This window comes from Megalops cyprinoides, chromosome 4 (assembly GCF_013368585.1).
Source record: "Megalops cyprinoides isolate fMegCyp1 chromosome 4, fMegCyp1.pri, whole genome shotgun sequence".
NCBI classification, from domain to species: Eukaryota; Metazoa; Chordata; class Actinopteri; order Elopiformes; family Megalopidae; genus Megalops; species Megalops cyprinoides.
The window spans coordinates 8446997-8459265 of record NC_050586.1 but is presented as its reverse complement, the minus strand read 5'-3'; the positions used below and the strand labels follow the sequence as shown (position 1 = coordinate 8459265).

Genomic DNA, 12269 nt, shown 5'->3' with positions numbered 1-12269 from the left:
GCACGGCGACCCGAGTCACGGCGTCACACGCGAGCGGCTGCGGCTGAAGGAATGGGCGCCTATCGCGGTTTGCATTATCTAACGCTAACAGCTCCAGCGGGCTCTGACGCGCTATCATTTATCGTACCGCCGGATCCTCCACGGACGTTGAGTGAAGGCTGTGTATTGTATCACCGGGACCCTGCTAATACCCAGGCATGTGGGCCTCCCGCCTGGCTGTGCTGTTGGAGCAGTGAGATTTGTCAGCGTCTGTCACTGTCTGTTACCTCAGTGGGGTTTGGCTGGGGCTCAGAGAGGACGGAAGAGGATGAGGAGGGGACGGAAGCCGAAAAGTAATATCCTGAGAATTATACTTCAGAAATATGCCTTAGAGATTTTTTTAATCTTAATCAGTATATTAAAAATATGTAAATATGTAAAATGCTGTTTTGATACAGTGTAATAGATTACTGCTTTGCATACGTGTATCGTGCGTGTATTAGTTGTATATTCCTGGGCTGAACAACTTATTTCTCAGGATGTTACATTATATTTGATTTGATTATTTTGTCTGGGGAGGAGTAGTAGGGGGCAGTATGATGAAGTCTCATGAGTAAGGCGGTGAGTCTGATCACGCAGCTATCGTCAGGGTGAAGGGAAGCCGAGTGAGAAGCCCCCCAGCCCCACAGACAGGATGTGCGCTCGGCTTTTCGTTTTTGTGTTTTTCTGAGTGAGCAGAGGCTGCCGTTTGTGCGGAGATCAGGCCCGCAGATCCCGGCCACCTGCCGCAGGGAGGCGGGGGAGCCGGTCGCAGGCCGTCCGTCTGCTCGCGGACGCCTCCCGGAATCACGACACATCCTCCGCTCTCACGACGAGCCGTCCGCCTCCGGCACCGCGCGATCTCGCTCCGCTCGGCCAGGTGACCCGCAGTTTTACGCGTTACACAACCCCTAAGCTCTTTCGCTCGGCGGGGTTTTAACTAGAGCGGCTGAGGCTGTCACATTCCCTCCCCCTGCCCTGGCCGAGGGCAGCCCCTCGAAAACAAACCCACGCCGACACGCTCTTCCGTTACCACGGAATCACACCTCTGCCTGAATACTCGCCTCGCTGCTTGCGGTGTTGATGACTCCGCCCCCGCGCGCAGTGACACTCACACGTACACACGCTCACACACTCACACACTCACACACTCACACGTACACACGCTCACACGCTCACACGCTCACACTCACACGCTCACACGCTCACACGCTCACACGCTCACACACTCACACGTACACACGCTCACACGCTCACACGTACACACGCTCACACGCTCACACGCTCACACACTCACACGTACACACGCTCTCACACGCTCACACGCTCACACGCTCACACGCTCACACACTCACACACTCACACGTACACACGCTCACACACGCTCACACGCTCACACACACTCACACGCTCACACGCTCACACGCTCACACGCTCACACGCTCACACACTCACACACTCATGCTTTGTTCTTGTTCTGTGGTAGCACAAAGCCCGGCTGAGTCAGGGCGGTACAGTGTTGCGCCTTGTTTTCTCTGTGAATGAGTGATTGATTTGAGGGAGCGGGGGCTGTCTGCTGCACCAGCGCCCACGTGTTGATTAGCGACGTCCTTGTCTCCTGGGGGGAGGGGGGCAGGTGTCAGTGTGTGTGTGTGTGTGTGTGTGTGTTTCTTTCTGTGTCCCTGCGTTTCTCTGTGTGTCTGTGTCTGTACATGTTAGTGTGTATGTGTGTGTGCTTATCTCTGTGTGTCTGCGTGTGTCTGCGTGTGTGTGTCTGCGTGTGTGTGTTTGCGTGTGTGTGTTTGCGTGCGTGCGTGTGTGTGTGCGTGTGTCTGCGTGTGTGTGTGTGTGTGTCTGCGTGTGTGTGTGTGTGTGCGCACGCTGGGGGGGAGAGTCTGTCTATCTGTCTGTGCATGTGTCTGTGTCTATGTGTGTTGCTGTGTATGCATGCCTTTGTGTCTGTCTCTGTCTGTCTGTCTGTGTGTGGGGGAGTGTGTGTCTGTGTGTCTGTATTTGTGTATGTGTTTGTGCGCAGAGGGTAGACTCTCTTCACAACTCCTACGCGAGCTGTGACTTCACAAAGCCTCCCCTCTCTCTCCGTGCCACACTTCCCTCACGCTGCCACAACACGACCGCCCGTCAGGGGAATTAACCTGCAAATGTCAGGGCACGTCAACACATGCCAGGTGTGGAAACAGAAGCCTCTCTCACACCTCGACCCAGACGCGCTCTCTCCCGAACGCGGAAACACACAGGCTTGTGAAGGAGACGCACCGAGACGCAGAGACTCGCTCCCACCCACGGGCGCGCTCAGAACGGGTTTGGGCAGGGTAACGCGACCCGTATCGGGCGGGTGTCAGTGGCACCCTGCTCTGGCACGCCGGCTCATTCCCTGGCACCGATCCTCGGCCTGTTTGTTCAGGTCAACACGGGACAGACTGTTCTCTCACGCTTGGTCATAATGTGGGCTGCCGTTTCCCCTCTCTCTCTCTCTCTCTCTCTCTCTCTCTCTCTCTCTCTCTCTCTCTCTCTCTCTCTCTCTGTACAGCACTTTACAGAACAGTGCTCGGCGCGTGCCCTTGTTGAACGTACACACGCAAGCTTAACATTCAGTCCCCATAATCCTTTTCACTCAGTTTATGGCCTCTGTAAATCAAGATGCTCTTTACATTCTCCCCCATCTCTCACACTGAGTCGTTGGCACTGGTTTCCCAGGGTGCATTTCTGCATTGGCCTGGTTCCTTCACGGCGTACCTTATACTGAGTCTGCAAGACTCGGCTAAGAGTTATAAGTCCTTGGAAAGTCCTTCAGGAAAATATCTACCAGAGTGTGTTGGAAGTTTTTAGATGCTAGAAGCACTGATGTGTTTAATTGTTTAGGCATTTTATTGCTATTGCTGTGGCAGGGCCCACACGCCTCTGTTCCACTAAACTACCCCGCTCAGGGTGTTCTCTGAGAAGCAGTCACGGGTGCTGCTCTCCGGGTCAAACGCTCACAGCCCTGGCATGGCAAGCAGCCAGACATGCATGCGGGGCCGGGGGCCGGGGGCCGGGGGCCGGGGGCCGGGGGCCGAGGGACAGGGTACCATGACACAAGGATCCCGCAGCATGTAACCCACAGCATGCTCCGCTTCCCTCTTCTACATGACTGTAAAGGTGACAGGGGTCGAATATAATAATAATAGTAAAGGAGTAATGAGATGGTCCATTGTGTGTTTGTTGGTTATAACTCCCAGACAAGTGTATGTATATGCAATGTCTTCAGTCTTATAAGAACAGAAAGCATAACCCCCAGTCTCACAAGCTCCGGTCTCACAAGAGCAGAAAGCACCCCCCCCACCCCCACGAAAACCTGCAGCACAAGATCCGCACGCCCCCCCCATTTAAAGGACCTGCAGTTTGTGTTAGTATCAGCTTCTCTCTGTTCACACGAACACGCTCACTGCTCTCGACCCAAACTTAGAGGAGCAGCAGTTCAGGGGACGGAGTCGGGGACAGGCGCACCGCACGCTCTCTGAAGAGTACTCCTGATTTTGACAAGGGCAGCAGACAGTGGGAGGTCTAGACACGGAGGATTGCTCTAAAGCCCGGGAGAACTCGCCTCCATGGATAGATGCTCTTTTCATCCAGCTAAATCCCCGCGGACCCGCGGCGGGAACATTTTATGTGGACTCGGATGTCCTTGAGTTATGCAGTCGTGCCGTAAAAGTGTTTGTAGAGTGGATAGGAAGCCCCGCCTGAAACGGCGAGGGAGACCTGCAGAGACGCTGGCCTTATTCCGTTATCTTCCTCCTCTGTGTAACCGAATACTGTAAACATTTAGAATCTGGGAGGATATGGAAGATAATGTTGGCGTAGTTTATCACTGATGAATATTGTATTTGAGTAACGCAAGTGAGCAAATCTGTGGTGTAATTATTGTGTATACTAACATGCCCAGTCTGGTACACAGTGCTCATTCTTCAGAGGCACAAAGCTCTTACCAGATCGGGGACGGAGCACAACACTACCACTCAGTGGCCTGCCAACCTCCACGTTAACAGCCTCTCCTCTAACAAAAGGTGTCAGGGATATTTCCTCTCTCAGAAGAATACAGCACAAACCGGTTTCCTGTCTGGAGGGTAATACAGAATGAGAAACGGGCCGGAAGGCACTGCTGTTTTTATTTTATTTTTTTTTTAAAGCAGTGCCCCAGAGAGGCCCAATCCCATTTTAAATTTCATCTTAGCGTGATGGGGAGTTTGTACATCACCCTGTAATTGGAAGGACTGCAAAGCTCCTGCCCACCTGCGGAACAGCGAGGGAGTGTGAGGACAGCGCTCCTTTCAGACGGCGCCGCCGGCCGCTCTTTACCTTCCACCTCTCTCTCTCTCTGTCTCTCTGTCTGTCGCTTTTTCCACCTTCCGCGCTCACTCCCGCCCGGTGCCAGACCGCACAGCGCTAACCAGGCTAGACTCCAGCCAAAAAGAAGGCCCTGCGCCGCGCCGCGGGGCTTTAAGGATTCCGCGTCCGCGGGAAGCTCTGTAATTAGACAGCTGGGATATCTGAGCTTCGTGTTCTGCGCCCGGGGGTCGAGGATGCGATAGGCATCTGCGATCAACAAATTAATCTGCTGGAGGCCTTCATTCCTCCCCACAGCCCTGACAGGACAGACATGGAGCAAGAGAGAGGCCGCCTCCTTCAGATTAGCCCAGTTATATAACGGCCATTTCAGCAGTTTAAAAATAACATGGCAAAAAAAAACCACAAGCTCTCTCTCTCTCTCTCTCTCTCTCTCTCCCCCTCCTCTCTCCCCCTCTCCCCCTCTCGCCCTCTCTCTCACACACACACACACACACACACACAGAGATCAGTGGCGGATGGCCATTGTTTTGAAGCAGTTGAATGTTCTGAGCTAAGTTCAGTTACATTGTCCGAGTCCCCCGCAGTTTCTTGTGGAGCCTCTGATTCCTGTTTTGATGAGGTGAGGAGCAGCATGGAAATAAACATTCAGACAATCGCGCGCCCCCCCCCCCCCCCCCCCCCCCCCGAAAACCAGCGAGCAGGGGCCGGAGGCGCACAGGAGCCTAGAGGGTCACACGGCAGCAGAGGAAAGGGCTTTGTGCGTGCCTGTGTGTGCGTGCGCGTGTGTGTGTGTGTGTGCGTGCGCGCGTGTGCGTGTGTGTGAGCAGCACCTGAATGCCACTCCACCTGACTCCCTCTCTCTGCCTCAGTCGCCTCTTCCTTAGAAAGACGCACAGATACTGTACCAGCCCACCGGTATGGATCTGTTAAATACGTTGCATCAAGGTCAGCCGTATCTGCGTTTCACTCCCCTTCTCTTCTAACAGATTGTTTGACAGTTGCTCTGCCTAGAAGTCTGTGTGTAATTTGAACGATCTGAACCTGGAATCTGACTATTTAGAAGCATGTGGATCTTGTGCGCAGGGGTGGGCTAGTGGTGGGTGGGAAGGAGCTGATCAGAGGCACTGACATTGAGCAGACATGGGGATGCAGACAGGGAACCGTGGTAACGCACCGACCCTTAGCTTACAGGAAAAGTAGGGAAGAAGAATACAATGTGACACAATTTGAGCCAAATATTTGGCCTTTAAGCTCTCCTCGAACGCCAGATGTATGTTATGTTTCAGTATGAGCCGAATTACTGGCAGCTTAACTAGACCCACTCCATTTATTAGGGCTCTGGGCTTTCTGTAATCCATGGCCTGACTTTGATTCGCATGGTGTTTTATGAGCAATATACTCAACCCACAATCCATTTAGCCACAGTTAGATATTTCATTTTACTGTGTGCTTTCTTTCTCTGTGTGGTATATTATACTCAAGGACCTCGCTAACTGTTACCAAACACAAGATGGAGCGATTTTATATCCCCTCACTGCTGCAGATTCGGAGGCCAGTTTTCCTTCCCCATTCCCCTGTGCTGAAAGTCCCACTTTCTAATTATAAGCCCCGACTGGGGGTGTGTGTGAGGGGGGGGGGCGTCTGTAGCGTCTCTCACGGAATGGAAGTGCGGTGCCCCGAAAGTGGGCCCCGTCTGCGAGCTGTAACCCCACACTCGGCAGCGTGGGTCCCGTGTCAGAGAAACAGACGCTCCGCTTGCTCGTTTCCTGGTAGACGTAATTACAGTGGCTTGGGTGACTTCGGGTACAGAATAGTACATCCCTCCACCTGCCTCGTGTGTCGGTCTCGGGTTAAGCGGTGTCGCTTGCTGGAGGAGAGGCAGGACGTGGGAATTCAGGGGCAGCGTGGCGTCAGAACTGAGTGCGGTTTGGCAGTCCTGCCTGAGACCCTCCTCTGTGCTGTCCTCACACTCCTCACTGTCGGGGAAGCAGTTGTGTGGTGAATAGCAACTGGATGGTTAATATTTTTTTCACTTTAGTGTAGTTACTGCTCTCCACCTCCCTCCTGTTTCTCGTTATTTTTCGTCTGTGTCATTCACTGTCCCTCAGATTGGGGCAAGTGGTGTTAAAATGTGCCTCTCACATAATATCAGAGAATTGCCACCCAGGATGTCCATTGAATACCACTCAATTTCCACTGCAGACCTTGCAGTGAATTCTGTTTTCTGGTCAATTGTGGCTTTGTGCCATGCTGTACAGCCTGGTATTGTGTACTGCTATAGTTGTGCTTGGACAGAGATGTAGTTCCCAGTGCCTGTTCCTCCAAACTCATGTCATCGTTTCCTCTTAACGCCTCCAGGACCGAAGCAGCAGCTTGGGCCGGCTGGAGCCCATCTCCCCCGTCAGCCCGGCCCAGATGGACCCGGAGCTGGACCTGGTACCCGCTCGGTTCTCCAAGGAGGAGCTGATCCAGAACATGGACCGCGTGGACCGGGAGATCACCATGGTGGAGCAGCAGATCTGCAAACTGCGCAAGAAGCAGGTGAGCGCGTCTGTCCCCCTCTCTTCTCCTTCCCCTCCACAGTCACGTCCCGGCTCTGCTTTTGGCCTTTGCGTGTCTGTGTTTGTGTGTCTTTATGCCTGTACATGTACCTGCCCGTTTGGGGCTGCGCCATTGGCAGTTCCACTGACAGCCCCCCCAGAGGACGACCGCCTCCACCACGTCTCAATTAAAGCTGAGTCTGGGCCCGGCCTCAGCGGCGCGATTACTGCCATAGTTATGACTCACTGAACACCGAACTCCCAGGCCCTCACAATTAAGGCAACTTTTCTCCTGCTCTCGCTTCCCTTTTTTTGGGGGAGAGAAAAGTAGGTTAAAAATGTATAAGGCCATAAATAAAACCTTCTCAGGGGAGCGGAGGATTATGGCAGAGTTTTTGTGGCTGTTAAACCACTCATATTCCTTCCTCGCTGACTCCCTCTTGGCGGCCTGCCACGCCATGTTTTATAGAACAGCATTCCAGCGCAGCTTTCTTATTAATGGGATATTGCCATTCTTCCCTATTCTCTCCCGTCTCCCTCTTGGCAGTAACTCGCCACACAACTTCATAAATCAAAGCCACCTGTATTCTGTGGTATACATGCTGCCGTGGAAACGGGTGGGGGGTTGCAAGGGGGGATTGTGGGGAGGTGCTCAGAAGGATTCCAAGAGTAAGCTGCTCTACCAAGAAAAATAAATCGCAGCCCCCCCCCCCCCCCCCCCCCTTCCTCCCATCATAGATGCTTTCCATCCTTGAGATGTGCACCCCCCCCCCCCCTTTTCCTTAGCTCCCCTCCCAAGCATTAAAACATCTGGAGCAATTAAGTGGTGCGGTAAAGCTTTATTTAAAGAGTGCTGGCGGAGAGGGAGGCCGGGGCTCGGATTACAGCGGGGCTGGGTTGTATCAGCCAGAGTTGGGAGCGGCTGCTTTATTTTATTTAACTCGGCGGTAGGCTGAGAGGGGGGTCTGGGAATGGGCCCTTGTTTTCCTCCCCCAGATGCTTATCCACTCTGGTTTCTCTCCACAGTGCGCTGCGCCCCTCTTTCAGTGCCCGTCTGTAAGGGCCTCTCTGCAGGTAGCGCAGTTTCCATAGGGGAGGGAGTCTGGGGGGCCTTACTGTAAAGTTTACTGTAGATCAGATTACTGTGTGCAGGGTGTTGGCATGGAGAGTTCCATGACGCACACGCACACACATGCTCACACACATGTGCGCGTGTGCTTGTGAGCTTGCATGCACACACACACACGCATACAAATACACACATACACAAACGCACACAAATGTACATGCACACACACACTCACATAGGCACATATACACACACTCTTACACACACACACACACACACACACACACATACACACACACACGCCTCCTTCACTGCCCCAATATCTACAGCAGCAGCAGGGCACAGCCATGCCCCTCGACAGTGTTGCCAGCCCTGGTTGCCATAGCATTTGGGCTGCCGTGATTGGCCCGTCTCACTTCTTCTGCCGTCTGCGTGAGGAGTTGGGCCTGAAGCCTTCTCCTTTGGGGCCGCGGAGGCCGTTAGCACATCGGCACACGGATACCGCGGGACTGAGCGCGTGCAGAGCGGGCGCTGTGGCTCAGGCACTCTGTGGTGCGGAGACGTGGGGGAGGAAGGGATTAATGGCACGGCGGGCTTCCTGTCCTCGTAATTCGCCTTAATGTGCGACCTGCCATCTTTCCCCTCTCTTTCCATCAGAAAGCTTTCCCAGGCCTTACTCTCCGCCATCAGCATGCTAAAAAGCCAACAATGCCGGCATAGAGAATTCCAGCTTCATTAACTCCCATTCCTGCGCCTCACCCATAGAGTATATTCCTCTTCGGTTCCTTAAGCTCGAAATGTCTAATTTCACTCTATTTCCTTTGGCTGGAGATCAGTATGGTTGATGAATACAGACTCAGTGTTTTTTTTCCGCTGTAATCTGGACGGGGGTAAGCGCTGGAACAAAAGGAGTCTAAAAAAGCGAAATGGCGCAAATTGAAAACAGCATGACCCTACCCCTCTTCATCAGTAAGCGCACTTCATTTCGCCCTTTCCTGGGACAGGAAGCCATTCACCAGCGCTCATAATATCATAAACGCTCGCTCGTCGGAGCCCCGGGTTGACTTCTGAATTGGGGAAAAATCAGTAGCAACACATTTCCAATATTATTCGATTTGGCGTTGGACCGTGCGCCTGCTTTGGGGAGAGTTTTAAAATGTTGTACATAAAAAAACAAAAAACAAAAAAAAAAAAACGTCTGGGCGCGGAGCTGACAACAGCACAAAGCCGAGTCCGTAACCTGCCCGGCCTGCTAATTTCACCTCCTCTCCCTGCCCTCTCCTTCCTCATTACCGAGCCGCGCTCCTCTCGGCTCTCCGCGCCGGCCTCTTTAATTGAGCCGTTTCTGCGAGGGGGGCTTCCTAACGGCCGCGGCCGCGCCGGGAGCGGCGTTAGCATTTCAAAGAGAGCCCGTCTGGCAGAGCCGCTCACGTCCTCGGGAATGTGGCGGGCCGGAGGAGGAGCGGGCTGTGAGATGTTGTATAGGAAGGAGCCGGATGGAGGCGCCCGTCCGGAGGGCCCGGGCGTGCCAGCTGTGTTAGAGGAACGCACTTCTGCGCAGTCAGGAGACTGACTCGGTCTCCAGTGCTAGGCAGTCTATTTCTGTTTTTAATTTGAAGGGTGATAGTTTGATTATTATGTACGAAAACATTGAACGCACACACACGCGCACACACACACACACACTCTCGCTTTCAGTGAGAGAGAAACCTCTTGTGTATGCCATTTGGCTTTATTTATTCGATGTCATGGTAACCCCTTGATTAACTGAGCCCTGAGGAATTAATAGCAATTTAAACTAATTAGACCCTTTGCCTTTCATCTGGAGCGGCATCTCTGTTGACAAAGGAGGGTTATGCATCGCCCGGGTAACTTGTCTCCCTGGATACAATAGAGGGGAGAGGACGATGTAATACCGAGGCCATGTGGCAACATCAAGAGGTTGAGTGGTGGTGACGGCTCCTTAGTCACGTCATGCATCAGTTATGTGTCACTGAATCTCCCACATTCCCCTGCTAATCCTTCAAGAAATAACTTGTCCTTATTCCCTCGGCTTCGCAGATGAATGCGCCGAGGCTGTCCCACGGGACGCGAAACCGCAAACGGGAAATAAAAGGCAATTTATCCCCTCTTATGTCTGCAAACCTGCAGCAACAGCTGGAGGAGGAAGCGGCCAAGCCCCAGGAACCGGAGCGGCCCATCTCCCCCCCGCCCAGCGAGGCCAAGCACCGCAGCCTGGTTCAGATCATCTACGATGAGAACAGGGTGAGTGTGGCGCCGCGGGAGTCTCTCCGGAACCCACCACTGCCGGAGAACGCCGCCCCCTTCTGCTGATCGCGGGAATAGCAAGCTAGCTAAATAGCCTCACTAGGGCAGTGGTGTGGCATAGTGGTAAGAAGCAGGGCTTGTAACAAAGAGGTTGCTGGTTCGATTCCCCACTGGGCCACTGCTGCTGTACCCTTGGGCAAGGTACTTTACCTAGAACTGCCTTGGTAAATATGCCGCTGTATAAATGGATAACATGTAAAACTGGTAACCTGTGTAAGTCACTCTGGATAAGAGTGTCTCCTAAATAATGTAATGTAGCCCATTTCCAGCAGAACTTGTCTGACCCCATTCACATGGAACACCGCCATGACCTTCCAGCATTGAACCACCGCCTTGACTCGAAGCCTCACGTGATTTTACATTTCTTTTGAACATAACTGACAAATGGGCACTTAGCAGCTGTCCTGCTGAAAGTGGGGGCTAATTGTCTTCACATTGATCAGAAATGTCACCAGGCGAACAGTCATTCATCACAAGTGCCTGGCAAGGATTATTAACAATATTAACTCATTCTTTGACCAGTCTTTGAATGCTTCCATTGTAGTGTTTATTAGCGTGCTCGTTTTAATGTAATTCCTCATACGAGGTCATTTAAATGAATTAATATTAAACACTCTCATTACTTGCAAAGACCTCACTGCCAGCTTAATTTGAATTTAAGTATATAAATGACATCAATTTATCTGTGATAATACACCTTTTTTTGTCAGCTGGATACAATCCTTGTTCTGTGTAGGTGTTGTAGGTGTTGATCTGTCACCCCAGCTATCATAGTTATGCCAGATAAGGTCTTCATGGCTGAATGCAAAAGCTTTTCAAATGTTAACGCTCCTGGAATGTCAACAGGACAGGGTGTACAAAACTGCAGAAAACCACAGACACATAAATGGCTCCAGGCCTTCAGCTTTAATCTGTTTGTTGCCTGTACACAGAACATTGCTTACAGGCAGGTCTTCCTGGGAAAAAAAACAGCCTGGGTTGATTGACACACTGTTTAAAGAGCTGGAAAGGCACAACCGAAAGCTTGTTGCGGGCACACTCAGCACAGCAAACTTCCAAACATCCAGCTCACTAACAGGTTTCCCTGTTCATATAACCGCAGGTGACTAGAGACTCTACATGTTCGTCTTATTTTTTTGGAATCTGTTAAGTGATTCTGTGTACAAAACATGTGGATTGACTTGCGACCAACAACGAATCCATTCTTGGATGTTTTTTTTTCTTTTTTTTGCTTTAGAGTTGTTCTAATCATTATTGTATCTGTTCAAAGTGGCAATATCAATAGGGATCAATTGCGCTGATTTCTAACACTCTTAGCCCACCTAGTGGTGAGATCTTTGTTGCCGTTTCACATAGACGTGTTAAAGGGTTTAGCTGGAAAATAACTATTGGAGCAGTCTGATTTTTAGAGACATATACTAATTAACACGTTTTGATAGGTGTATTGGTGTGGAATAGCTTACTTTTGACCTCTGAGTGTGCCTGCCTGGGGCCTGCTCTGTGCCTGACCCCTGACCCCGCAGCCTGTGTCGGAGGGCATGCTGGTCACAGGGAAGCCGAGGAGCGGGTTAGCTACCCTCAGCTCAGGGATGGGTAACCTTGGAGCGCACCATCACGGAGCTCACGTCCTCACAGCCCTGACACCAGCCTGGTGTGAATCCACCAGGACCTGGCTTGGAACTTGTCAGCCGGTGGTGTCTGAGTCTTTGCGAGTGCAAGGACGAACAAAGGGGGGGGGGTGACACTTCCCTTCCCAGCAGCCCTGGGAGCGAGAGATGGAAGCTCTCAACCCCCAACCCAAACTGGGTTGGAGTGGAACTGAAGTCCTAAGCTTGAGGTTTTTGGACTGCATCTAACGAGCTCTGAACTCCAACTCCCATCAGCCCCCTGTGCGGCAGGTTTTCTGGCGCCGTGCCAGGCGAGTGCAGGCCTGCACTTGTGTACTCCTCCATCCCCGCAGGCCGGGGTCA

At 52.2% G+C, this 12269-nt stretch overlaps 1 protein-coding gene across 11 annotated transcripts in view; it reads left to right on the top strand.

Annotated features, from left to right (window-relative positions):
• The window catches only part of ncor2 (nuclear receptor corepressor 2), a 143131-nt gene that overhangs the window by 59723 nt on the left and 71139 nt on the right, over positions 1-12269 (top strand). For all 11 annotated transcript variants that reach the window (XM_036527022.1, XM_036527021.1, XM_036527026.1 and 8 more), the window contains exons 5-6: positions 6721-6903; positions 10123-10236. In XM_036527022.1, coding sequence (XP_036382915.1) covers positions 6721-6903; positions 10123-10236 — 297 coding nt within the window. The remainder of the gene's footprint in view (positions 1-6720; positions 6904-10122; positions 10237-12269) is intronic.